General features: G+C 39.0%; 2 protein-coding genes and 1 long non-coding RNA gene across 3 annotated transcripts; 2 read left to right on the forward strand and 1 right to left on the reverse strand.

The window, feature by feature from the left end:
- Positions 1 to 21,099: 21,099 nt before the first annotated feature.
- On the reverse strand, positions 21,100 to 22,421 carry LOC107815944 (uncharacterized). The gene is made up of 3 exons (XR_001654813.2): positions 22,114 to 22,421; positions 21,933 to 21,975; positions 21,100 to 21,381 (listed from the first exon to the last, which is right to left on the reverse strand). It is a non-coding gene; the product is annotated as an uncharacterized LOC107815944 (long non-coding RNA).
- Positions 22,422 to 23,949: 1,528 nt separating this feature from the next.
- On the forward strand, positions 23,950 to 25,005 carry LOC107815938 (uncharacterized). The gene has a single exon (XM_016641590.2). The coding sequence runs from the start codon at positions 23,950 to 23,952 to the stop codon at positions 25,003 to 25,005; it is 1,056 nt and encodes a 351-aa protein (XP_016497076.2).
- A 21-nt stretch (positions 25,006 to 25,026) lies between these two features.
- LOC107815518 (uncharacterized) lies at positions 25,027 to 26,322 on the forward strand. The gene has a single exon (XM_016641119.2). It carries the CDS (start codon positions 25,027 to 25,029, stop codon positions 26,320 to 26,322), a length of 1,296 nt encoding a protein of 431 aa, XP_016496605.2.
- Positions 26,323 to 26,387: the final 65 nt, after the last annotated feature.

Genomic DNA, 26,387 nt, shown 5'->3' on the forward strand with positions numbered 1-26,387 from the left:
GATAGGAAGGTATGGAGGTCGAGGATTAGAGTAGTAGAGTAGGTAGTCTAGAGTGTTCATAACAGTAGTATTGGCACGCAATCTCGCTTTCGGTTGGTAGTAGGTTTTTATGACTAACTGTTTTTTTCTTTCATTGTTGATCACCTTACAGTCTTGTTATTTTTATTCTGCTTTTATATGTCTTTTTGTTACTGTCCCTTCTTATCTATATTTTTATTAATGTGGTGCTTATGCTTTCCTGAGCCGAGGGTCTATTGGAAACAACCTCTCTATCCTCGCAAGGTTGGGGTAAGGTCTGCGTACACACTACCCTCCCCAGATCCCACGGTGTGGGATAATACTGGGTACGTTATTGTTGTTGTTGTTGCGTTGGGGCTGCACTACCAGTTTGCCCCCTTCTCCAACAAGATCTTGTGCATGTAGATTGCGGGGCTGATTTCCTGAATATCGGCTATGCTCCAACCGATTGCTTTTTTATGCTTCCGCAGTAACTCCACTAGCATGCGTTCCTATTCACCTGTCAAATCAGCAGTAACAATCATAGAAAAAATGTTAGTCTCCAAAAAAGCATATTTTAAATATGTCGGGAGTACTTTTAATTCCAGCTTTGGTTTGATCCTTTCTTTCTCAAATTCTTCTTCGTCTACCACATGGTTTTCATCTTCCAGTGCCTCAGCTTCCTTCTTGATTTGAGGGTCTTCATCCTCTGTTGTACTCGATTGACTAATGCATCTTTCCAATGAATCACCTACCAGCTTGTCCAGCTTGTGTTGTTCAGCTAACTCTCCTACCACATCCAGTTTGAAACAAGCATAGGCAGATGCCTCATCACACGGGTATTTTATCATTCTCTTCATTTGGAATACTACTTTTTCGTTTTCCACTCGTAGCATGAGTTGACCCTCACATATGTCAAGAATAGCCCGGCCAATGCAAAGGAATGGTCTCCCCAAGATTAGAGGTAGCTCATTATTAACTTCCATGTCTACTACAATGAAGTCTACCGGGAAGACAAATTTGCCCACCCTCACCACAATGTCCTCGATTATGCCTTCTGGTATGATAGTGGTCTGATCATCCAGTTGCAAAGATACCGGCACGGATTTGATCACTCCTAGTTCCCCTTCCAATTTCTTGAACACCGATAATGGCATCAAGTTAATGGATGCACCTGAGTCATACAAGGCCTTGTCAAAATTTTTACTCCCCAATGAGCAGGGTATAGTGAAGCTGCCAGGATCCCTAGAGGAATTTTGTTTTGTATAATGGCACTGCAGTGTGCATTGAGTTTGACCACTTTTGTTTCCTCGAGCTTCCTTTTACTCGACAGGATTTCCTTCAGGAATTTGACATAGGCAGGTATCTGGGTGAGCACCTCGGTGAATGGGATGTTCACATACAGTTGTTTCAGCATCTCCAAGAATTTCCCAAAGCATTTATCTAATTTTTCCCTCTTCATCTTTTGAGTAAAAGGTAACACTAGCATGTGTTTGCTTTCTGCAAGTATGCTGTTAGACTTCTGTTTATCAACCTCCATGCTACTGAAATCCTCCTTAGCTAAAGACTCACCAATTTTTTGCTTGATAAGTAGGGATTTTGACTGCTTATTTGCTCTCATTTACTTACGTTTTAACTCAAAAATGCTTAAAAGTATTCTCGAGAATTAATGAAATGTGCTTTCTTGCAGGAATATTGGGAAACGAGCCAAAGAAATGAAAATCAACTAAGAAGGAATAAAAATTGGATAAGAACCAAAACAAGGAAAAATGGACCAAAGTGCGGACCGCACAATTATTGTGCGGCCGCAGAAGACAAGGTTCAGAGATATGTGTTTTGGGGACCTGAAGATGTGCAGACCGCACTATTATTGTGTGGCCGCAGAATGCAAAAGTACGGCCGCACTCATAAAAGTGCAGTCCGTAGAAATTTCCCATGTCCAATCCAAGATCAAGAGTGCGGCCGCATTCAGAAAGTGCGGCCGCACCCCAGATTTATGCGGCCACAGAAGATCACCTTGTTAAGTCAGCTTCAAAGTACGGACCATACACAGAATTGTGCGACCGCACAACCTCCGCAAGAGAAATTTTGTTCGATAATTTTAGCTGGGTATAAATAGATCTTTTTGTCTTTTTAGGTTAAGTTTTGAACTCCAGAAAATAGATAGCCATTTTTCTTTACCGTTTTGGGCAACTTTGTAATAGTTTATCATTTTAACATTAGATTTTCTTCCCTTAATCATCTATTATGAGTTTTATCTTAGTTTCTTCTTTAATTTCTTCATTTTCTATGAGTAGCTAAACCCTTAGCTAGGGCTATGACCCAACCCTAGTATGGGTATGTAATGGGTGATTGATTTAGGGTTTATTTATGATTGGCTATATGATATTTAGCCTAATTCTTTCTTAAATTTAAGAATTGATGGTTGCAAATATTGATTCATGCCTAATTGACTTAGTCTCTACTTGAGAAAGAGAGACTAATTCTAGGAAAACTTGGCTAACAAGAAATTAGGGTGAACTCGAGAAATTGATAGTCCCAATTAAAGGGTGGAATATAGAGATAGTAAGACCCGACTTGAGCATCTATTACTTGTTTCGTGAGATACCCATTTGGACTTGAGAAAGCCAAGTTGGGCAAAATCACTCAAACTACCGAGAGGTATAGAGTGAGTAATCGCGTGTGATTGCTATTTTGTATCCCGACTAACCAAACATGCCCTAAAGCTCTCAATCTAGTAGGTAACCAACTAGGCAAAAGTTACAACCCTAGATCTTTTTAACCTGAAAAACAACAATACCAAAAATATTGTCCCTTAGCTTTACAATTACAAGCATTAACATAAAAATTAGAAGTAAAAAAGAAATAACCGAATATGTGAAAGTGCAATCTTGGGCACGCCATGTACTTAGACTAGGTATATACCTAATCCAACATAAATCTCTCTGTGGAATCGACCCCGACTCACGTTGGGTATTAATAATTGTATCGACCGCCTCACAATCCCAATCAGTGGTGTGAGTTTGGGAGACATCATTGCTCTTCTACTATATCGGTTGAGTTGGTCACCTTCTCAACCCTTGGTTTTTCAATGGGCTCTGCTAATGTTTTTCCACTCCTGAGAGACACGACCTTGATCGTCTCTTTTGGATTCTTCTCAGTGTCGGACGGCAAAGTCCCCGGAACCCTTTATGATAATAATGATTCGAGCTGCCCCATTTGTATTTTTAGATTCTGAATGGTTGTGCCTTGCTCCCCCATAGCTATTCCTTGAGTCTCAAGCTTCTCATATAGTTTATTTATAAATGCCTTCATTAGATCTTCTAAACTTGAGTTGTTGGGTTGTGGAGGCTGGTACTATTGTCTTTGTTGGTTATGGAAGCCAGGAGGTCCTTGCACTGGTTTCTAGGAATTTGTTACTGCCATGAGTTCAAGCTACCATTTGAAGAACTCCATGAGAACCCAGGATGTCTTTGTCCCAGAGAATTGAAATTGCTACCTCCTTGGTAGTTGCCTCTGTTGAAATTCCCCAATGCCTTAACTTCTTCTTTGGAAGTGAAGGTTTGGCACTCATGAGTTGGGTGTCCCATTTCACATATGTCACATCCCACCTGTGGTTAATTTTGCACCTGAGCTATCGTCAGTTGCTTGATGTCGTTAGCCATAGCTGCAATTTGGGCATGCATTGCTACAGAAGATTCTACTTGGTGCACCCCCGTTGATCTTCTTTGATCCCCCTGGTCAGTGAATCATTGTTCTGCGTCTTCAAATAGTTCATTCAGAAGTGTGACAATCTCTTCTGGAGTTTTCTTCATCAGAGGGCCTGCAACCGCACTATTCAGCAATCTCCTTGATGACGGGTTTAACCTGTCCTAAAAATATTGGAGTTGCATCCATTGCTCCATTACGTTGTGAGGGAACCTCTGCAATAGCTCCTTAAATCTTTCCCATGCCTCGAACACTGTCTCCCCTTCTTCTTGGCTGAAATTGTGAATCTCCTTCCTTATTCGTCCTGTATTAGCAACAGAGAAATATTTTTCTAAGAACTTGGTAGTTATCTCCTCCCACGTATGGATTGACCCTGTGGGCAAACTCCTTAACCACTGCTTTGCATCCTTAAGTGAGAAAGGAAATGCTCTGAGATAGATGGCATCATGTGATGCTCCATTATGGCAGAATGTGTTCATGATTTTATCGAAGTCCATCAGATGGTTGTTGGGATCTTCATTGGGTTTGCCTCTGAATATGCAGTTGTTCTGAATGGTTTGGATGACTCCCTGTTTGAGTTCAAAATTATTGGCATCAATGAGTGGGGGCCTCAAACTAGATTGTCGCTGGTTATATATCGGTCTGGCATAATCTCCTAGAGACCTCCCAGGCCTGGAGCTGCATTTTCAAATTCATCTTCGACCATGGTTCGGTTGAATTGAATCTTTGATCCTCTGCGACTATTTCATCAACAACTCTAAGGGCTGCTTCAGCTGCTAACCATGCAGCCTGTTGTTGAGCTGCCTCTCTCGCAACTAGGTTCACGTTCTTTTCGTTGTTCACCATTGTATTTTGATTCAAGGTATGACCCAACGATGATCCGCTCTATTCTTTCTCCCTTCTCAACGGTCGCAGGTGCTTGTCTAATTCTGGATTGTATGGCACCAATTCTTTGGAGGAGGATCGAGTCATACAATATTGAACTTAACATGTTGCCTGCATCCAGATAAGAAGAGCGTAAAAAAAGAAAACAAAATAAAATTGTTCCTGAATTAGCACCGAAAATTATCTTAAACACTATTAATCGCCAATCTCCGGCAACAACGCCAAAATTTGACGAGCGCAAAACCGGTGTATAAAATTTAGGCTCGCTAGTCAAAGATAGTATAGTATTAAATCATCTCCACAGGAATTGGGTTACATAATGCTCAAAGAAATCTTCAACTTAACACTATTCAGGAAAATCAACCTTTGATTTTGAGTAATTCACTATTTAAGAGTAAAAACTAAGATTCTCAATTGTGAATGAATAATGGGAATTTAGTGATAAAGTAGCAACGATTGAATATCAAGATGAGAAACAAAGGCTTTGACAAGATATGTGATCAACTATTACTATGTGCAACTCTGTGTTATGTTCACTCTTAACATCTATTGATTATTCCAATTTCAACAGATGATTAGGCTATCAGGAGGATTCAAATTCTTCTTCCGAATAAATTAGAGTGCGCTAAACAACCTAATGATATGTGTTGTGAAACTATGCAATAATATGTTGAACGAATGATCTTACGAAGAACGTTTCTCGACTATTCTTCGAACTTGGGCCAATTAATAACTCTTTAAGCTCTTTTGATTACCTATGAGAGTCGTAAAATCAACCCAAATAAGATAACACAATGCAAATTGCAGCTACAGTTCTCTTTCGATTAAAGTAAAACCACAATTAGCCTTGCTATTCAATTAGTAACTCATTCAACGAATTCAGGCAATGAACAAAGCAAACCCAGAACAATAGTCAATCAAAATATCTGTCAATAACCCTAAGAAAGATTACTCCATAGTGGAGAAGTTGTTCAACGCAAGAGTATTAAGAGAACAAGAAAACAGTACAATCCCCAAAATCAAACAAACTTGCGTATTGAATGAATTGAATGATGTAGTATTTAGAGTTTATATTATTTCCTTGCCTTCTTCTCTTCAAAAGTTGCTCCAAAGTCCCGCTCCCTCCTTGTTTTGGGACGAGCTAGGCTTCATCTAGGTCAAAAAGGTGCCTCCAAAATTACAAAATTAGGCCTGAGTCGAATTCCCGGAGACGGACGTGCATGGCTGCGCACCTCTGGCAGAGTTCTGTAACACTTGCGCGCTCAAGTGCGCGCTAGGGGTCGCTTGTGCGCGGCCGCGCACCTAGAATTTCCTCTTGCTCAACTTGTTTTTCTCCCACTAAGTGCACTATTCGTCTATTGATCCCTCGGCATCACCTGCACAGAAAAACAACATATCATACCCACATCTGACCAAATCTCCATCGAATTAACCCATTCAAAGATTCAAAGTGGGCATAAATATTAAGTAAATCATTGCTCGCCCATTAACGCTCAAAGGCAGAATCTTTTTCCAGTTCTATGATAATATGTCACGGACAATTTAAAGGTTGATTCCACAGCCTCTTAAACTATACACCCACTCAAACTTGGTCCATTATCACATTTTAGCCCCCAAAAAATGGCCTTACATGTAAAACATGGGAATTCTCCCGTAAAAATTGATCTTTAACTGGAATGAAAAAAAAGGCACCCTGGTGCATAAAATATTTTGTATTCACGCAGGGTCCGGGATATGAAGTGTGATTTAGGCAGCCTACCCTAATAAAGATATTAATAATTGATTCCATAGCCCGAACCCGTGACTTATAGGTCACACGAGATAATGTTACCGTTGAACAATTATTGGTGATTGCAGAGATCACATCACGGATACATGCATCTTTATATTAATAGGTCAATAATGTATTTAATTCTTATATTCCAACTCATTGTTTACACTACAGAAAATATTGACACTTCTATTAGACAGGTTTAGAGATATTAAGACATTGTAGCAACTGAACTCTTTGACGTATGTATCTAGTTGCGGAGGGAGAGTAGAAGTTACGGATTTGGCCGAACTTAGTAGCTTTGGTTCAGACTATGTATTTGTCTTAAAAAATTCATTGAATATGTACAAATTATTAACTTAGAATTCAGTAACTTAAAAAATTTAGAATTCTGAACACATAAATTTCAAATCTTGGCTCCGCCTCCGTATGTATCATCTAATAATATGGTATAATAATATGTTGTATGGGGTATTCTGATTTGAGTTTCTACATATTGTATATTTCTGAATAATAATAATTTCGTTTGCAATGAAGTAGTGCCATTTTGGACATATACCTATCAAAAGTGTTTTGTCATATTTGGTAGGTTTTTAGAAGTGACGTGAACTATCTGATAGAACTCACTATTGCTCTTTATTAATAGTAAAATCCTCTCAATTAGTTTATGCTCAAAGCTTTTCAATTTTTCATTTAATGATTTGAGTGCCAATTTCCAATATATATGTTTTGAAAAAAAGCCACTATCTCTCGCTCCAAATAATTCTACGAGGATCAGTAGTGATGTCTGCTGAATGGAAATCAAATATCTATCTCAATATATCTCTAGAACGGTACTTTTTCACTTTAACTAACTGAAAATTATTAGTTTAGCAGACATTATAATTTATAACACATAAATCTTTAGATTACTTTAAATTGCTTTTTCGACGTAGCTTCGTGTTTAAGTACGGTTGGTCCAGTTTTTGTTTAATAATTAATCTGTACATAACTTTATTATGAAAACTGAAAAGAATCTAACTTCAATCTACTGCAGAAGTGGGATTGTACGTATATAATTAGCAATACATTTAATCACATAAATTATGTCATCTTTAGCTTTACGACTTAATTAATATCATGTGCAGAGTGTGCTCTTAGCTTTATGAGTATGTATTAGCAGTGCTCTCCGTCTCACCAAATTAATAAAAGGGGCTTATTTGAATTCTCAATTTTCACTTATTAAATTGTGGTACGTTCAGTAGAAGAAACAAGTTATTGAGTCGTCTTTCTGTTTTAAGCTTACGACTACATAATTAATATTTGTATGATTACAAGAAAATATTTGCATTAATAATGAGAAAAACACAAGAGAGGAAGCAATTGTTACTAATATAAGAATATGTAAGGTATAAATAATTTAGTGGTAACCTTGAGCTTATACGTACTTGTTTACCCGAAAAACGGATAGAGTTTAATTTATACGTAGTTCTAAGGATACATGGTATAACTTGGCACAAATTAGAAAAGTAAGTAGCAATATATTGAGTATTGACTGTATAAGGAATGAAATGCGAACCAATATTGAATTAGAAAGCAATTTTATGAACTAGCAAGATGAATCAATTTATAAAGCTCACAAGAGGATAATCTCTATTGTATTTCTATGTGAATAGTAATATCTGAATATGAGAGTGTATGCATGTCTTAATGTTCGATCCTTTACAGAAATAGTAGTTATCTCTCTTATAGTGGAGGAATCCTATTTTAGATATAATTAAAAATACATAGTGGGGATCCCATGGTAGAATAGTTTTTCCCTAATTCCCGCCGAGATTCTCTCTCCTTAGTGAGACTATAACTCTTGTCCCTTGACTCGATCTTGATCGGACTTGGCTCGATCTTGATCAGAATTGGTATTGGTTTGTTTCCAGATTTAGAGCCCGATATTGACTCGGGGTCCGGTATTGACTTGGGCTCGGTATTGGTCGGTCTCTGACTCTCAAGCTCGATGACGTCATTTCGCATCATAGTTCGATTTGGATTCGAACTCGGTAATGACTTCGAGTTCGGTATTTGATCGGTCCCAGAAATTTGAGCTCGGTAACCTGGCTTCGGATCTCATACCTGATATTATGAAGATGACCTTCGGTCCATTATATTTCAATCTTGACTAATCATATGAAGGCCGAAACCGGTTTTGAGTACTATATATCAATTGTTAGTAATATAAAAAATTTCAAAACCTTAAAAAAGAGAAAGATGGAAAGAATCAATTGAGAAAACTTTATTGTCCTTATACAGATTTCAACCTTTTCAGATTACTATTTGGCCATAAACTAGTAGAGTAGAAAAATATTTCTCTTTGAGATCTATTTGCATTTAACATCTCCTCAAACATTCTATTTCCATGGAAATCAGTCACATAAATGATAGAATAAACTAAAAGTTAAATCGAATTGAAGAAAGAAAATTCAATGAAACAGGTGTTATCAGTAAGTAATCTATGTATATACCAAAATTTTTTGTTTGATAGTATTTATAAAAAGTCTGATTTTAATATTCTTAGATTATTATTACATACCATATAATTAATAAACCAACAAATTAAAGACACGGAAAATGTTGCATAATAAGTACCGATTTTTCTGTTACAACAACATACCAGTATTATCTCACATTGTGGGGTATGGAGAGGGTAGTATGTACGTAGACCTTACTCCTACCTTGTGAAGGTAGATAAACTGTTTCAATAGACCCTTGGCTCAAGACCGATTTTTTTGTTAGTTTCTAATAATTTGTAATATTGGGGGTTGGATATTCTACAACTACCTTTACATTTGTAATAATCTCATTCTGTTTTTTTCACAAAATATACGAATTAAAAACAAACGGGTTCATCATAAACAGTACTATTTATTTTTATTCCTTCTTTATAAGATCTTGTGATGGTTGGCCCTTCCAATATTATTTCTCAAGTCGTTTGGAGTAACTAAGAAGCTGGCCAGGTTTAGAACACGTTATATTTCATGCCAAGAAGTGGATGATGTCCTTATATATTTACATAATTTATGAAAATATTTTAAAAGACAAAATTATCAATTAATTCGAGCTCACTCAGTGTGAGACAAAATTAAAAAGTTTCAGACGACCATGGTAAGTAGAAGTCCCTGTGATTAACGCTGCAATATGTATGACAATCATCTCGGGCACGTTATATGGCATATATATATATATATATAATGCCTAGAGATTCAATTTATTTATTTTTCTTTTTTTACATTTTTAAAATTTTACATTCACATATCTCGTTCTAAAATAAGTAAAATGTCTTGTCCGCGCTCCCGCTCTTTTTAAATAATTGTTTAGCTTATGTCTTTTACCTAAAAATAAAGAAATTAAGTGAGTGGTCAATTTTTTGGACGGATAGGGAAGTAACACGAGACATGTTATTGACTCATTGGCCCACAAATCACCAATATCTCCGACTTTTTAAAGACCTTTTGTTCATATTTGCAAGACCATTTATTTCTTACTATATTAGTTTTTCGGTTGAAGAAAGACAAAGAGGTTCCTGTATTGTTTTACAATAAATTTGTGTTGCTCTTTACACCACCATTCATGCCACAAATTCTGCAATGAGATATCCATTCACCGTTGCTTTTTTCTTTTCTTTCTTTTCTAAAGACAAAAATAAACAACGTAACTCTCTTTCCTACTAAAAGAATGCAGGGTGTGATAAAGGGAAATAAGGTCATTTTCCATCTTGAATATCAAAATATTAATCATTATATCTCTTTTTATGACTTTAAACTTTGGTAGTTGGTAGATTGTCAAAGTGATGAACATTGTACTATACCCTGTTAATAACTTATATAGACCGATAATGTAATAATTTGTACTATTAATATAGTTTTTTTTGTTATAACAAATAGTTTATTATATTTTACGGGTTATTAGTTTATAATGTTATAATATTTACCTGTAATTACTTTTAAGTGATTGAATAGGGTAAAATGTTGTTATGCTGATAGTGCATGTTAATTAAACTCTATTGGTAGCAATAACATGCTGATGAAATCTTTCCCCAAGCAACCCCTTCCTTCTCCCACCAACAGATAAATAAAATGAAAAAGGAGAACAGTGCAAAATGGTAAAACCTAATTATTTCGAGAAGTCAATTAAATAAATAAAAATTAGACTTTGAGGACTTTATAAATCATGTAAATCTTATAAGTAAATGGTACTTTTTCTGTTTAGCTATCGAGAACCTTAATGCATGACTAACCTTGTAATTACGTATAATAATCATCCCATTCTGAAAGGAGGAAGAGATAGAATAACGTGTATCGAAACAACCTCTTTATCTTCACAAGACAAGTATAAGGTCTACGCATACTCTATCATCCCCAGATCTCATTTGTGTGGAATTATACTCAGTTTGTTATTGTTGATGTTGTTGTATATGTTCCTTTGATAGCTATAATTAAGAAAATTGTAAGAGATGTTTTTTTCAAAAACTTTTGATAAGACTCATAAGAGTTACATGTCTTTTATTGCACGTTTAACATGACGCATCTTGAATGTATCATATAAATTGTTCATTTATGATACATTGCATGACATCTTAATTAATAATTTTCTAACTTCACGCACATAAGTGCGACAAATTGCCATGTTTACGAGCTATAATGAAAATATGAATTCAAAAGAAGACCCATTATATTGCGATTATAGACTAGGACCTCAATCAGCCATATGTATATATTGCTTGGAAGTTAAGATGAAGTATAGTACTATTTGAGATATTCAGTCATGCCACTTATGACCCTAGATAAAGAATCAAAGTAATGTTTCTCGTAATATGGGAATGAATGCTCTAATATTTGCAGATAATGTAACTCAATGTTTAATTTGAACTCTTTTGTAATATTTCATTACATGTAATGGAATCAACTTCAACTTTGATTCTTCATTACCTTTTCGAACAAAGTCGAAACAGAAAACCAGAGAAAATATATTAATACGATCCTTTTGAATATTCCTAGTATGCATTACATTTTATCGACAAGCATGAATGAAGTTATATGAGCAGTGAGAATTTATATGACTAGAGCATTTGTACATGAGGCCCCTCTTTAAATTATGTCCCGCTAACCTAGTTCACTAAATTGTGATTCAAATTTTAAAGACGAAATTTATCCTACCGACATGATTAGAACCTAATATTCAAATATGATGCAAATATTTCATATATCTGTTTGACCAAAAAGTGTAAATCCTTGATTAAACTGATTAATCTTATGTAATGAGGCGTTAAACCTAACTAATGATAATGATCTCAGATCTATAATCAGTTAACACAAATAACGTAAAACAATATTGATAGGGGATTAAATGCGGTGTACATTCAATATTTCAAGATGAGTAATGATAGAAGAACGTTGAGCAATAAATAACAATAAATGGCATTAAAGTAAATAAGGAGAATGATTCATCCAATATTGAATGAGGTGGATGATTCCTCCTTCTGACAATGATGAATGATAGACAAATACTAGAATATTGGAACTATTCTCGGATCTGATGGGAAAATGTGGAATAACAGACAATCGAATCTCTTTAGAAAGGTAGTGTATATCTTTTTTCTAGAGAGAGAGTCTTCTTTCCCAAGAGTGTTCTTATCAGAGAATAATGCATGGCTTTCACCTTATCTCCTCTTCTATTTATATGGGACATACCCCCAGTTAACCCTAAAAGTACAAGTACAGAGAATATTCAATGGGATATTCTCATAAAGATCATATTGCAAAACTAGCCGTTAACTACTGCCCCTGATACTTGATCTCGGCCGTTATTGATTGCTCGGCTTTGAGCCCTACTGTTTACTAATCGACTTCGGCCGTTATTGACTGCTCGACTTTGAGCCCTATCGTTTACTAATCGACCTCGGCCAATTTACTTTTCATAATATCACTTTATGTTGAATCTTCTTGAGGCAGATTTTGGCCTATACAGTTAGTCCCTCCGCTTATTGAGGCCGACTCTCGGACGACCTCGGTGAGCGGACTCTGCTAGTCGCGGTTGGGAGATTTAGGCGAGCAGGTCTAGTAATGACGTTCTCGACGAGATGGCAACGTGGCACTTTGTGAGCAGTAACTTATGGCCACGTCGATTCCAAGTGATGTCACGACATCATACATCATTATTACGCATTTTCCCGATGGATTGCATCATTTCCCGTTCCTCTGCCATTTCGATAGTTGCAATGGTCATCGGCGGTTTGCTTTCGCGATACTGATGCTCGGATTCTTATAAATAGGGATAGGAGATCCTTTGACTTATTCTTTGCATTCTCAAATATTGAATCCTTATATCTCTTCCTTCCTTCTTCACTTAGAGTTTCTGCTCTCGTTACCTTTACTCATGTATCCCTGTTTTCTCCGATTCTAGTGACCTCTGCTACTCACGACTCCTCCGTGCTTGTATCTTCTTCACATATAAACACACAAAGATGGTTAATGCATCTACTAGTTCTGGGGAGTATCTGATCCTGTTCCCTTGGCAGTGCGCACGCCTTCCCATGACGATAGGGCGGCCATTGTTGCTGAGGATGACAACTTCCCTACGGTGGAGAAAATAATTCCCCATAGTGAGAAGGCTAGATCTGACTTCTCGAAGATGCCTGAGGACGACCCTGAGATCTCGGAGTCATTGATGAAAGAGGTGGCCCTTGCCGAGTTTAGGGTTAAATTCAAAATTCCCGCTCATATAGACCTAATTTCTGCAGGGCATGATGTGGTGAAAATACACTGCCATGGGTACTGCGCCTTCTATGCATACCCCTTCCATGTAGGCTATTCTTTCCCTATCCTCCCCTTCGCCGAGGAGTTCTGCCGCAATTACCGAGTTTGCCCGGCTCAACTTTTCCCTTACATCTATAAAATCATCCGTATGATCTCGAAGTATGCGGAGTTAGCCGAGGTCGAGGTGACCCTTCGTCACTTGATGCACCTCTTCGCTCCCAAATTTTACAGAGGGACGATGTTATATCTTCGCCACCGAGGCAGCAAATATTTAGTGGTGAAAATGGATGACAAGGCAAACCGCCAGTTTTGGCTCAATTAGTTCTACATCAAAACTGAGAATGTGGTGGTTAATGCAAGCGGGTTCCCCGAGATTTGGAACTACGCCTGTAAGTACCTCTTCCTTTTTCTCTCCTTGTATTTCGTGTTGGTTGATTTCAATTGTATTGACATCGTCTGCTCTTCATGTAGCCGAGGTTGAACCCGCTCCTTTGGTCGAGGATATTCATGATTGGGTTAGTCGGGTCCTCCCTCATACAGTAAGGATTCATGAATGGTCGGCCTTCCGCACGAAGTTCGGGCCTAAGCTTACCGGTGAGTTTGCTTGTCTTAGTCTTTGTTGTTGCGGCTTTCTGACCGGCTACTTCTTATTGTTTTGTGGGGATTGACCTCAACCTTCTTATTTTCTTTTGTTGTTAGCCCGGGGAGCTTCGAGGAGGTTGAAAGCTCCTACTCATGCGTTCCGCCAAATGACCACTACAACGGGGCCTGCCCCAGCCGCGACCGCGACCAAACCTACCCGGTCATCCATCTTTGTTCAGCCTCTAGCTCCGGCTAGACCAACTCGACCGTCGGCGGCCTGAGTATCAGGGACTCCGGCTCTTCCCGTGCTGCGTTTAATAGATGAGTCATCACTGAGCGAGGAGGATTTGGTCCCTTGTAAAAGAAGGTCGGTGGATGTTGGCAACGGAACAATTCGAGCAGTGGATTATACAAGGGGTGATTGTGAGCCGACCACTGTTCCGCTGTCAACGGGGGCCGTAGGAAGTATACCTTTGCCTGAGGCTGAGGTTGGAGTTGGCGAGTCGCCTGTGGAAGTTGTGGGTACCATACTGAGAGATGAGTCATCGTCCTCGATACCGGTTGACGTTCCTTCATCAGCTGAGGGAAGATATAAGGGCGTCGCCGAGGACGGCTATGAAACCGGCTCCGATATTGACGCCAATGAGGTGCGAATGCTGAGCGAGGGGTCCACTCGAGTGGAAGTAAGGTTGGAAGGGTCCACTCATACCATCGTGATCCCTATGGACCGGGACCTGCTGGTGAACACGGAAGACGTGGTCCCTTCCTTAGGTCCTCTTTGCTACGATGCGGAGGGCAGGACCCTCGAGACGTTGAAACCTGTCGACGGGCATAGACGGCCTTGCCCTTAGGGTAAGTTTTTCGACCTTTCTAGTTTGCTTGCGTTGCACACTTTTTCTTTTGATTGACTGATTTTCTTCCTCTTTTTCGTTTTTCTTTTCAGATCATTATCTTGGAGATTGAGAGCGCTCGCCGAGAGGAGAGGCACAAAACCATTTTCAAGAAGATGGAGAGGAAGTACCTTGAATACCGCGACAAACATCGTGAGATCTGTAGGTGGTTTGGCGAGAGTGGCAACTTCCAAGCTATCAGGGATGAGCTGAGGTAGAAAGATGACGAGTTAATGAGGGTCATCAGCAAGTGTAGCATCCTTGAAGGGGCGTTGAGGGACAAAGAAGAGGAGCTCGAGGTGAGCAGGGGAGTTGAGGCCCAATGTTCAGACCTTCCGGCCTAAGTGCTCTCTCTGCAGGCCGAACTCGAGCAATGTTTGGTCAGGGCCGATGCCTTGAGTGGCGAGATCGCCGAGAAGACAGCCGACATGGAGAAGTCCGAGTTGGCTCGGCTGGCGGCTTCAACAAAAGTGAAAGCTTTAGATGCTGTGATCCGCGTTCTTCGATCTGAGCAGGCAAACAATTTGGAGACGGCTATACTCAGAGAAGAGCAGCTCGATGAGCGGATATGGGAGCTAGAAAAAGAGGTTTCCAACCTTGGCGACCAAGTCATCGTTCTCGAGGCCGAGAAGGTGCAATTATCGGCTCAACCGTCCTCCTCTCATGCTTCTTCTTTCTCTGCTGTTCCGAGGGATTTATATGAGAAGTGGATCCACGCTGAGGCTCAGCTAGATATATTTAAAAGTTTGATGATGGCGTGGAGGGTCCTTGAAGCCGACTTTGAGGATGCTCGTACTAAGGCGCGTGCAGCTCGAGTCGCTTGCGGCTATGACCCTGCTAACCCAGAGGCCGGTGAGGATGAGTGGATGGGATCGAGCAGGATGCCTGGTACGAGGATGAGAATTCCAATGGCGACGACGATGGTGGAGAAGGTGTTGCTGGGTCAGGTGGCGAGTAATTATTCTTCTTTTTGTTTGTAAATTTTGTGCACACTTTTGCGGGCGTCTGTATTAACCCTTGTAAGGAATATATTTGAAGTATGAAATGTTATTTTCTTCGGTTCGGGCATGTACGATTCTTTCTTTTGTTCTGCTGTTTGGCAGCTTTATTCGTAGAAGCTTGGTTTATGTGTGTTGAACGAGGTCGAATATCGAATTTAGTTTTGGTTATGGTCGGGGACCAGTAAGTGTTAATTCAAACGAGGTCGAATGTCAGTTATTTCGAGCGAGGTCGAATGTAACTTAAACTTAACAATGGCCGAGGCCCGTACAGATGTTAATTCGAACGAGGTCGAATGTAACTCATAGTTAATTCGAGCGAGGTCGAATGTGATTTAATTCGAGAGAGGTTGAATGTGATTTAATTTGAACGAGGTTGAATGTGATTTAATTTGAACGAGGTCGAATGTTATTTAATTCGAACGAGGTCAAATGTCAGTTAATTCGAGCGAGGTCGAATGTAACTTAAACTTAACAATGGCCGGTGGCCGTACAGATGTTAATTCGAACGAGGTCGAATGTAACTCATAGTTAATTCGAGCGAGGTCGAATGTGATATAATTCGAGCGAGGTCGAATTAAATCACATTCGAACAGGGTAGAATGTTATTTAATTCGAACGAGGTCGAATGTAACTTCAACTTAACAATGGTCGGGGTCCGTACAAATGTTAATTCGAACGAGGTCGAATGTAACTCGTAGTTAATTCGAGCGAAGTCGAATGTGATTTAATTTGAGCGAGGTAGAATGTGATTTAATTCGAGAGAGGTCAAATGTGATTTAATTCGAGCGAGGTCAAATGTGATTTAATTCGAGAGAGGTCGAATGTGATTTAATTCGAACGAGGTCGGATGTTATTTAATTCGAACGAGGTCGAATGTCAGTTAATTCGAGCGAGGTCGAATGTAACTTAAACTTAACAATGGCCGGGGGTCGTACAAATGTTAATTTGAGCGAGGTCGAATGTGATTTAATTCGAGTGAGGTCGAATGTTATTTCTTCAATTGTGGCCGAGGGCCGAGAAGATATTGAGGCAACGTTGCTCTGGCAGAAACATGGGCGAACATACATTCGTGTTTTGCTCATTAACTTGGAGAAACATGTATACATTTGTGTTTCGCTCATATACTTGGAGAAATATGTTTTTCGGGATGGCATTCCAGTACCAGTCTATCTCGTCCCTTCATTGGGTGACCTGGAGACATGTTGAGAGGTTGGGCAATGAATTGACCGTACGATGCCCTTTTATGTCCGTACTTCGACTTGAAGTGTCTCCCTTGTCGCCTCGTTAAAAACCTCCTTAAGAAAACCCAATTGGGACAAAACTCAAGTGAGGGGAAAAGAGTACGACTTGGAGGACACTTATTCTTAAAAGTTAAAGTACTTGAGGTGGGCGACGTTCCAGTTGTTTTGTAGTAGTTTTCCTTCCATTGTTTCTAGTTGAAATGACCATTTGTTTGCTGCTGCCGTGATTTTGTATGGGCCGTCCCAATTCGTTCCTAGTTTGACTTCCCGCGAGTCTTTGCTTGATTGTGTTTTGGCCTTGAGCATGTAGTCCCCGGCTTTGAGTGGTCTGATCTTGGCCTTTATGTTATAGTAGCGTTATGCCTGCTGTTTTTGGGCGATCATCCCTATGTAGGCCATATCTCTCCGTTCTTCGACTTCGTCGAGCTCCCATTTTCTGCTTTCGTCGTTCTTCGGCCCGCTCTCATGGGAGTATCTCAAACTGGGCTCTCCGACTTCAATTGGTATTACTGCATCGGTCCCATAGACTAATGAGTAGGGCGTCTCTCCTGTGCTCATCTTTGGTGTTGAGCGGTAGGCCCAGAGTACTTCTGGTAATAACTCTGGCCATAGTCCTTTGGCGTCCTCAAGCTTTTTCTTCATAATATTCAGTATTGATTTATTAGAGGATTTCGCTTTCCCGTTGCCCCGCTGGGTGATATGTGGTGGAGAGTATTCTTTTGATATGCCATTTCTCAAAAAATTCGGCGACCTTTTTTCTAGTAAATTGGGGGTCGTTGTCTCAACTGATCTCTTTGGGGAGGCCGAAGTGGCACACAATGTTTTTCCATATGAAGGCAATCACTTCTTGTTCGCGTATCTGGGCAAATGCTCTTACTTCTACCCATTTAGAAAAATAGTCAGTTAAAACCAAACGAAAACTTACGTTACCTCGCTCCGTGGGGAGGAGGCCGACGATGTCCATTCCCCACTTGATGAAAGGCCAAGGGAAAGTGACCGAGTGGAAGTGCTCGCCCGCTTGATGGATCATTGGGGCATATTTTTGGCATTGCTCACATTTTTTTACGAAGTCTACGGCCTCTTTTTTCATAGTAGGCCAGTAGTAACCTGCCCGTATGAGGCATCTGACGAGAGCTCGGTTGTCGGAGTGAGCCCCGCAATGGCCTTCGTGGACTTCCTCTAGGACGCTACGCGTTTGATTCGGGCCTAAGCATTTCGCTAGGGGGCCGCCATACGTCCTCTTGTATAGATCACTGTGAATGATGTTGTACCTAGCCGCTTGCATCCGAAGCTTCTTGGCTTCCTTTTTATCATCTGGAGTACGCCATTCTGCAAGTATGTAATAATACAGTTGCGCCAATCCCAAGTTAGATTTATAGTCCTTACCTTAATTTGATCTATCGACGAGTGGAGGAGGGTAACCATGTTTCCTTCTCCGGTTATGCTTTTAGTGGCCGACGCTAATTTGGCGAGGCCGTCTGCTTCGATGTTTTGTGCTCTTGGGATCTGGTCGAGCTGGCATTCCTCAAACTCGAGCAGTAATTTGTGGATCTCGGTCTGGTATTTTGCAACCTTTGCTCTTTAATCTGGAAAGTACCTGTGACTTGGTTGATGACGAGTTGAGAGTAGCAGCGTAGGATGACCCGTCTCGCCCCGTACTTGAGTTCTAGCTTTAATCCTACAATCACGGTCTCATACTCGGCTTCGTTGTTAGTCATGTCCGGGCATCTTATGGACTGGCAAATTACTTCGCTTGTCGGGACCTCGAGCACAAGTCTTAGTCCGAAACCTGATGCATTAGAAGCGTCGTCGGTGTACATAATCCATAAATCTTGTGCTTATGGAGAAGCGTGGGCGTCTTCTTTTTCGACTTCGGTCATTATTTTTGCAGTGAAGTCGGCGACAAAGTCGGCAAGGACTTGTGATTTTATCGTCATCCGCGGTTGATATGTGATATCATGCTCACTTAACTCTATGGACCACTTGGCTAACCTGCCTGATAGCTCGGGCTTATGCAAAATACTCCTTAAGGGGAAAGTTATGACAACCGAGATGGGATGGCATTGAAAGTAGGGTCTAAGCTTTCGTGAAGCTACGACCAAGGCCAGGGCCAACTTTTCGAGGTGGGGGTACCTCGTCTCGGCGTCGATTAAAGTTTTGCTAATATAATAGATGGGAGATTGCGTACCTTTATCTTCTCGGACCAGGACTGCACTCACCACTATTTCAGATACGACAAGGTAGACGAGAAGACGTTCACCAGGTTCTGCTTTGGATAGCAACGACGGTGATGATAGATAAGCTTTTAACTCTTTCAGGGCTTGAACGCACTCGGAAGTCCACTGGAGGCCGTTGTCCTTATTGAGTATGCCGAAAAACTTATGGCATCTGTCAGACGATCGTGAGATGAATCTCGACAGGGGGGCGATGCGGTCGGTCAGCCTCTGAACCTATTTTTTGCTGATCAAGTGCTCTGGTATTTCTTCTATGGCTTTGATTTGGTCAGGGTTGACCTCTATGCCTCTTTGTGATACTAGGAAGCCCAAGAATTTTCCTGAGGTCACGCCGAATACACACTTTTCAGGATTCAGCTTCATCCTATACCGCATGAGTATATTGAAGGCTTCTTTCAGGTGGTCAATGTGATCTTCTTTCCTTTTGGACTTGACCAACATATCGTCTATGTAGACCTCAATGGTCTTGCCGAGTTGGTCCTTGAATATTTTGGTCACCAACCTTTGGTACGTCACCCCCGCATTTTTCAGTCCGAAAAGCATCATTCTATAGCAGTACGTTCCTTGGTGGGTGATGAAGGTGGTCTTCTCCTGGTCCTCCTCTTCCATGAGGATCTGATTATAGCCCGACTAGGCATCCAAGAAGCTCAGCAGTTCGTGCCCGGCAGTTACGTCAATGAGCTGGTCGATATGAGGCAGCGTGAATGAATCTTTTGGGCATGCTTTGTTTAAATCTGTAAAATCTACGCACATCTGCCACTTTTCGTTCTTCTTTTTCACCATGACCACGTTGGCGACCCATTGAGGGTATTTTGATTCCCTGATGGAGCCATTTTCCAGCAATTTTTCGACCTCCTCGCGGACTACATCGTTTATTATCAGAATTGAACTTTCGCCTAACCTGCCTTATCGGGGAGAGAATGGGTAAACGTTTAACTTGTGTGTCGCGACCTCCTTCAGGATACCTGGCATGTTCGCATGGGAAAAGGCAAACAAGTCTGCATTATTAGTTAAGAGTTAATGGAATTTACCTGATTCCTGAAGCTTGCAGCCGATGTAGGCTTTCTTGTTGTGGTCGTTATCATCAATTTGGACGGGGTTGAGGTCCTCTACGGTTGATCCCGTGGCCTCTATTATTTCGGGATCTCTGATGATGTCCGCTCTTTCGTCACAGCTCGATCTCGACCATGTTAATTGTTATGCATCTTTTGTTTTACCCACCATTTGTTGGGTATACGTGCAATCTTGGGCGATGCGATAGCATTCTCGGGATGTGCGTTGCTCTCCTCGTATGCTGAACACCCCTATGGGGTAGGGAATTTGATAACTTGGTACAAGTTTGAAGGGATGGCCTTCATGGCGTGTATCCAGGGTCGACCTATTATGGCATTGTACGTTGTATCCTAGTTCATGATGTGGAATGTGGTTTCCAGGGTGACGCCACCGGCAACTGCATTGTTAAAACCTGTTAGTATGATGCAACGTGGCACTATTTTCACTACAAGAAATCGGACTTTTAGTGACGACCAAAGTCGCTACTAAAACATGGAAAATCTCTGCTATACACATTTAGTGGCGACTTTCTGCTCGCTCCATGTACTACCGTTACTAAATATTTTTTGTGGCGACTTCTGAAAGTCGCCACAAAAATATACATTTGTGGCGACTTAACTCGCCACAACAATGTGCAGTAAATACCCAACCACAAAACAGATTTGAGGTAGGTCGCCACTAAAGAACGACTTTTAGTAGCGACGGTAGTCGCCGCAAAAGGAATTTTACCTTAAGTAGTAGCTCTTATCGCCACAATAACATGAGGTTTAGTAACAATATTGGTCGCCACAAATAGTAATTATTTTGTAGCAAGGTTTGGTCGCCCCTAAAACCTATTTTTTCAAACAAATTTTAATTTTGTAAAAATAATTAAGCAGCAGCAATATTTTTAATAATATTACACAAATGTATTAGAGCAACTCATTAATGTAAGAAGAGACACCATTAAATCTCTTATCAAACAAAAAGATCAACGAACTTTTTATTAAAATTCAGAACATATAGGTATCGTCCATACACATGAAATGCCCAAAAAATAAAAAAATAAAGAAGCAGCAAAAATAAAATGTCTTCAAGCTCCTCCTTGGCTAGCTAGTACCATGTCATCTTGAACAATATGGCCTCAATAAAAAACTCTCATAAGAGAATAATATTGGCCGCTCTCCAAGTGCGGTTCCTATTGTACTATTCCATACGAAGGCACATTATTATCTTTTAACATTTGAAATAATTCCTGAGTAGATGGTTTAAAACGAGTCAGACAATGTTGCGCAAATTCTTTGCGCCGCAATACTAATTGTTAGACATTATTCAAGATAGATAAGCAATGAAAAGAAAGCCAATCAGATACCAAAAGAATAAGGGAATAAGAAACCCAAGAACTCCTAATCGTCATTCCAAATGTTAAAAACTATGTAATAGAGTTTATTTATTCTTGCCATTTTACATTTTCTCTAAATGGAGAAGTTGGGGATAAAGATCATACAAAACCTATGGCGAGTTTAGCCAGGACGGAAACTCAAAGAAGCACTTATGGAATATAATTCGCCTCCAGTACATCATTAATGATCAGAAAGTTTTTCTCTCGAGCCACTGAAATTATTCTATAACAGAAATCTATAGAAAAAGAAAAAGATAAAACAGAGAAAACATTCTACAATTCAACATTTACTTACCAAAAACGATAATATTTTTTTCCTCATCCTTTAATTCTTATTACCCTTTGCATAATTGTAAAGCACAACAATAAAATTGAAAACAAGACCAAATGAAGAAAAATCAAACCTCATTATGTTCGTCGGATTCAACCCAAATCAGTGCAAGATAGCTAAAGAACACAAATAAACAGTAAATTAACTTCACAGATCAGAATTACAAGTATACACAAGTATAAATAATGAAATAATGAGAAATAAAATACTAGAAAGCAAGAAATACAAAAAGGAAAGAACCTTCTGCAACTTACGAATTTTAGAGGAAAGGAACGGATCGTTCTTTTTAAATTTTTGAAGCCAAATCGCTTGCACCATTTCTTCTTCCATATTCAACTCTAGATCTGGATTTTCGAAGAGAGAGAGAGAGATAAGAGGTCAGGGGCCGAGGGGTTCGCATCCCAGAGTAAAGGTTTCAGGAGAAAGAAGTCGCTTGCTTCAATTTTTTCTTTCCCATGGGGAGGCTCAAGTTAGGGTTTTAGGAAAGGAGAGAATATTTTGGTAAAAAAGTAAAAGACACTAGGAAATAAACTAAAGGGTGAGGCTGATTACTTTTTATTAATTTTTCAATTTTAGCGTGAAGAACTGAGGCGACCTAGTCGCTAGAATAAGACTATTGTGACAACTCCAAAAATGTCGTCACAAAATATAATCTAAACGGGAATAAAAATTTTGTTCTAATCATTAAAGAGTAAAATTGTGTTTATTTGTTGCGACTTAAGTTTAGTCGCCTCTAAATCTTGCTTTTCTGTGGCGACTAAGATAGCCGCCACTGATATTATCACTTTTGTGGCAATAAAGCAAGTCGCCACAGACAGGGGCGGATCTACGTACACGGTTTGGGGTGGTACGCCACCCGCAAGCTTCGGCAAAAACCTTATGTATATATGTAAACATGTATAAGAAATAGGATATATATTTAAAGTGCCACCCGTAGAACAAAAGTGAAAAAGGTGCCAGTGGCAAAGGTCTGCCTTTTCGTTCAGCAGGGCAAGAGTTCGAATCCATGCGGGAGCAAATAAATTTTTGGCTTACATTCGGTTGCAATTTAAGGAAATTAAGTACACTACACAGCACACTCTTCTATATTTTATAGTAAATATTTTACTTTTCTAGTTGTTTGTTTAAGGAAATTAAGTACACTACACAACACACTCTTCTATATTTTATAGTAAATATTTTACTTTTCTGTTTGTTTGTTTGTTTAAGTATAAACAAATAAGATAAAATAATAATAAAAGTACTCTTTATAGAATATTCTCTAATAATTAAAGGTAAAACAATGCCCCAAGTCCACTTTTCCCTTTCCCTTTCTCCAATTCTGCCTTCATTCATGCCATCACACTCTTCTATATTTTATAGTAAATATTTTACTTTTTTGTTTGTTTGTTTAAGGAAATTAAGTACACTACACATCACACTCTTATATGTTTTATAGTAAATATTTTACTTTTCTGTTTGTTTGTTTGTTTGTTTGTTTGTTTAAGTATAAACAAATAAGATAAAATAATAATAAAAGTACTCTTTATAGAATATTCTCTTATAATTAAAGGTAAAACAATGCCCAAATTCCCCAACTCCACTTTTCACTTTCCCTTTTTCCAATTCTCACTGCTTCAGCCTTCATTCACGTCACTGCTTCTGCTTCTTGCTTCTCTGTTAGATTGTTACTGTAAGCATTTATTTTGCTTTACCTTTGCGGATGCTTGATGCTTCACAGTTCACACATTCATTGCTCACTAGTCATTACACTACGCCCACCATTGTAAAGTTTCCTCAATCCTCACCTCCTCATGTCTATTTCTTAACCCTATGTGGCTATTTTTTTCCCATCAAATATATGTTTTTGCTATGTTTTTATTTTGTATTTAGTTGGAATGTTGGATATTAGTGTTCTTGCTAAACATTATTGTCACTATTTTGAATTTTTTTTGTTATGTATTTCTTTGGTTGTGTTTGAAAATCAAATGCCTCTTAAATGGTTTCACTGTAGAATTTAAAATAATTAAACTTATTGATGGTATGACCTGGTAGAAATTGTTCTATATTTCTCACTGGAATGAGCTTCTATTTTATAGGAATTGATTGAGATGGATAAATTTGTCACGAGGTTGGACCATTCTCAACCAAATCCTAGTTGTCAATCCTTGATCCAAGCGAATGTCAATCATTCATATCTTATAAATGAACTCGATTTGGGGTCACTTAAAGGCGATCCAGGAGAAAGAATACATATTGCTGACTATAACCCTAGAATACGAGATGAAGTAAGGAAACATTACATTCAACAAGGTCCTTCTCAACCTTCCAAGCATCAATTTCCCAAAACTCAAATAGGAGGAAGAATACGTCACTTTGTTCCAAGTTGGTTCAACGGCCAATTTTCTAAATGGTTGGAGTATAGTGTGAAGAAAGATGCGGCATTTTACTTATGTTGTTATTTGTTCAAAAATGAATTTATTCATGAAAGTGCGGGTGAATTTTATACAAAAAATGGTTTTAGGGCTTGGAATAAGGGTCTTGAAAGATTGCGTTTACATGTTGGTGATGTTAATAGTGTCCATGATAAATGTTTCAAGAAGATGCTAGATTTATCAAATCATCATCAATCAATTCAAGTTGTTTTTGATAAGCACTCCGAGAAGTTGAAAAATGAGTATCGAATGCGTTTAGAAGCATCAATTGATGTGGCAAGACTTCTATTGTTGTATGGATTGCCTTTTAGGGGCCATGACGAAAGTGAATCTTCAACAAATCAAGGCCTCTTTCTAGGATTCTTAAGATGGCATGGGGACAAGCATCCGGATGTGGGAAAAGTAATATTAAAAAATACTCCACAAAATGATACTTTGACTTGCCCTATGATCCAAAAGGATATTATCAATGCTTGTGCAAAAGAAACATTAAAGGCTAGAATTGGAGACTTGAATGGAGATTATTTTGGTATATTAGTTGATGAGTCCAAAGATATCTCACACAAAGAACAAATGGCTCTTGTTTTGCGTTATGTTGATAAAAATGGTGAAGTGGTAGAGCGATTTGTTGGTCTTGTCCATGTTAGTGATACATCGGCATACTCATTGAAGGAAGCAATCTACTCTTTGCTTTCGGACCACTTACTAAGTCCGTCTCAAATACGTGGATAAGGTTATGATGGAGCTAGTAACATGAGGGGAGAGATAAGTGGTCTTAAGACTTTGATTATGAAAGACAGCTCATCGGCATATTACATTCATTGCTTTGCTCATCAATTGCAATTAACACTTGTAGCTATGTCTAAAAAGCATTTGGATGTCGAAGACTTCTTTTGTCATGTTACTAATGTGTTGAATGTCATTGGAGTATCTTTTAAGCGCAGAGATTTGCTTCGCCATCTTCAAGCTGAAAAACTGGAGCAATTACTTGAGTCTGGTGAAATTCATACCGGGCGAGGACTAAATCAAGAACGCGGGCTTCAAAAACCAGGTGATACTCGTTGGGGATCACATTTCAAAACATTAGATAACTTTATTGTTATTTTCTCATCTATTATTCGTGTGCTTGAAGTGATTGAACATGGAGGTTCTACCTCAAATGAGAGAAATCAAGCAAAATATCTTTTGAGTGAGATAATAACATTCAAATTTGTTTTTATGCTTCACTTGATGTTGAAAGTTTTGGCAATGTCAAATGAGTTGAACAAAATCCTACAAAAGAGAGATCAAGATATTGTTAATGCCGTGGAGTTTCTTAATATTACAAAGAAAAGATTGCAAGATATGAGGAAAACTGGATGGGAATCTTTGCTAGATGATGTTTCCTCATTTTGTCATATGCATGATATTATGATTCCCAAGATGGATGAATCATATTTTCCTGGAAATTCGAAGCGTAAGTCTTCTGATATTTGTTATTCACACCACTTGCGTGTTGATATCTTTTATGTTGTAATTGATGTGCAACTTCAAGAGCTTAATGACCGTTTTGATGTAGTGAGTAGCGATTTGCTTCTTGGGATGGCTAGTTTGAATCCAGCCAATTCTTTTGCTAATTTTGATAAAGGTAGAATAATGACTTTAGCAAAATGTTACCCAAATGAGTTTGATGAAGTACACATTCGAGACTTGAGTTATCAACTAGATACTTTCATAATTCATATGCGAGTTGGCAATCCCAAGTTCTCCAACTTGCAAGGAATTAGTGATTTGGCAAAAGCATTGGTTGAGACAAATCTTGTGGAGACTTATTCGTATGTTTATTTACTTGTGAAGTTAACTTTGATTTTACCTGTTGCTACCGCAACTGTGGAGAGAGCATTCTCATCCATGAAGCAGATAAAGAATGAAGAGAGGAACAGCATGGGTGATCAATATTTAAATGATTGTTTAATTTGTTACATAGAGCGTGATGTATTTACAAATGTAAGTAATGATGTCATTATTGATCGTTTTCAAAATATGAAAGCTCGTCGAGGACAATTGTAAATAGATTGTATATGATATTAAAAATATTGTTGGAAGTTTTATGCTTTGCGTCAATTAGTTATAGT

The sequence above is a fragment of the Nicotiana tabacum genome, chromosome 2, assembly GCF_000715075.1.
Source record: "Nicotiana tabacum cultivar K326 chromosome 2, ASM71507v2, whole genome shotgun sequence".
Classification (NCBI taxonomy): Eukaryota; Viridiplantae; Streptophyta; class Magnoliopsida; order Solanales; family Solanaceae; genus Nicotiana; species Nicotiana tabacum.

Excerpts from the sequence above, each read along its gene's own strand:
- LOC107815518 (XM_016641119.2), top strand. The coding sequence starts at position 25,027 with ATGAGGGGAGAGATAAGTGGTCTTAAGACTTTGATTATGAAAGACAGC.
- LOC107815938 (XM_016641590.2), top strand. The coding sequence starts at position 23,950 with ATGGATAAATTTGTCACGAGGTTGGACCATTCTCAACCAAATCCTAGT.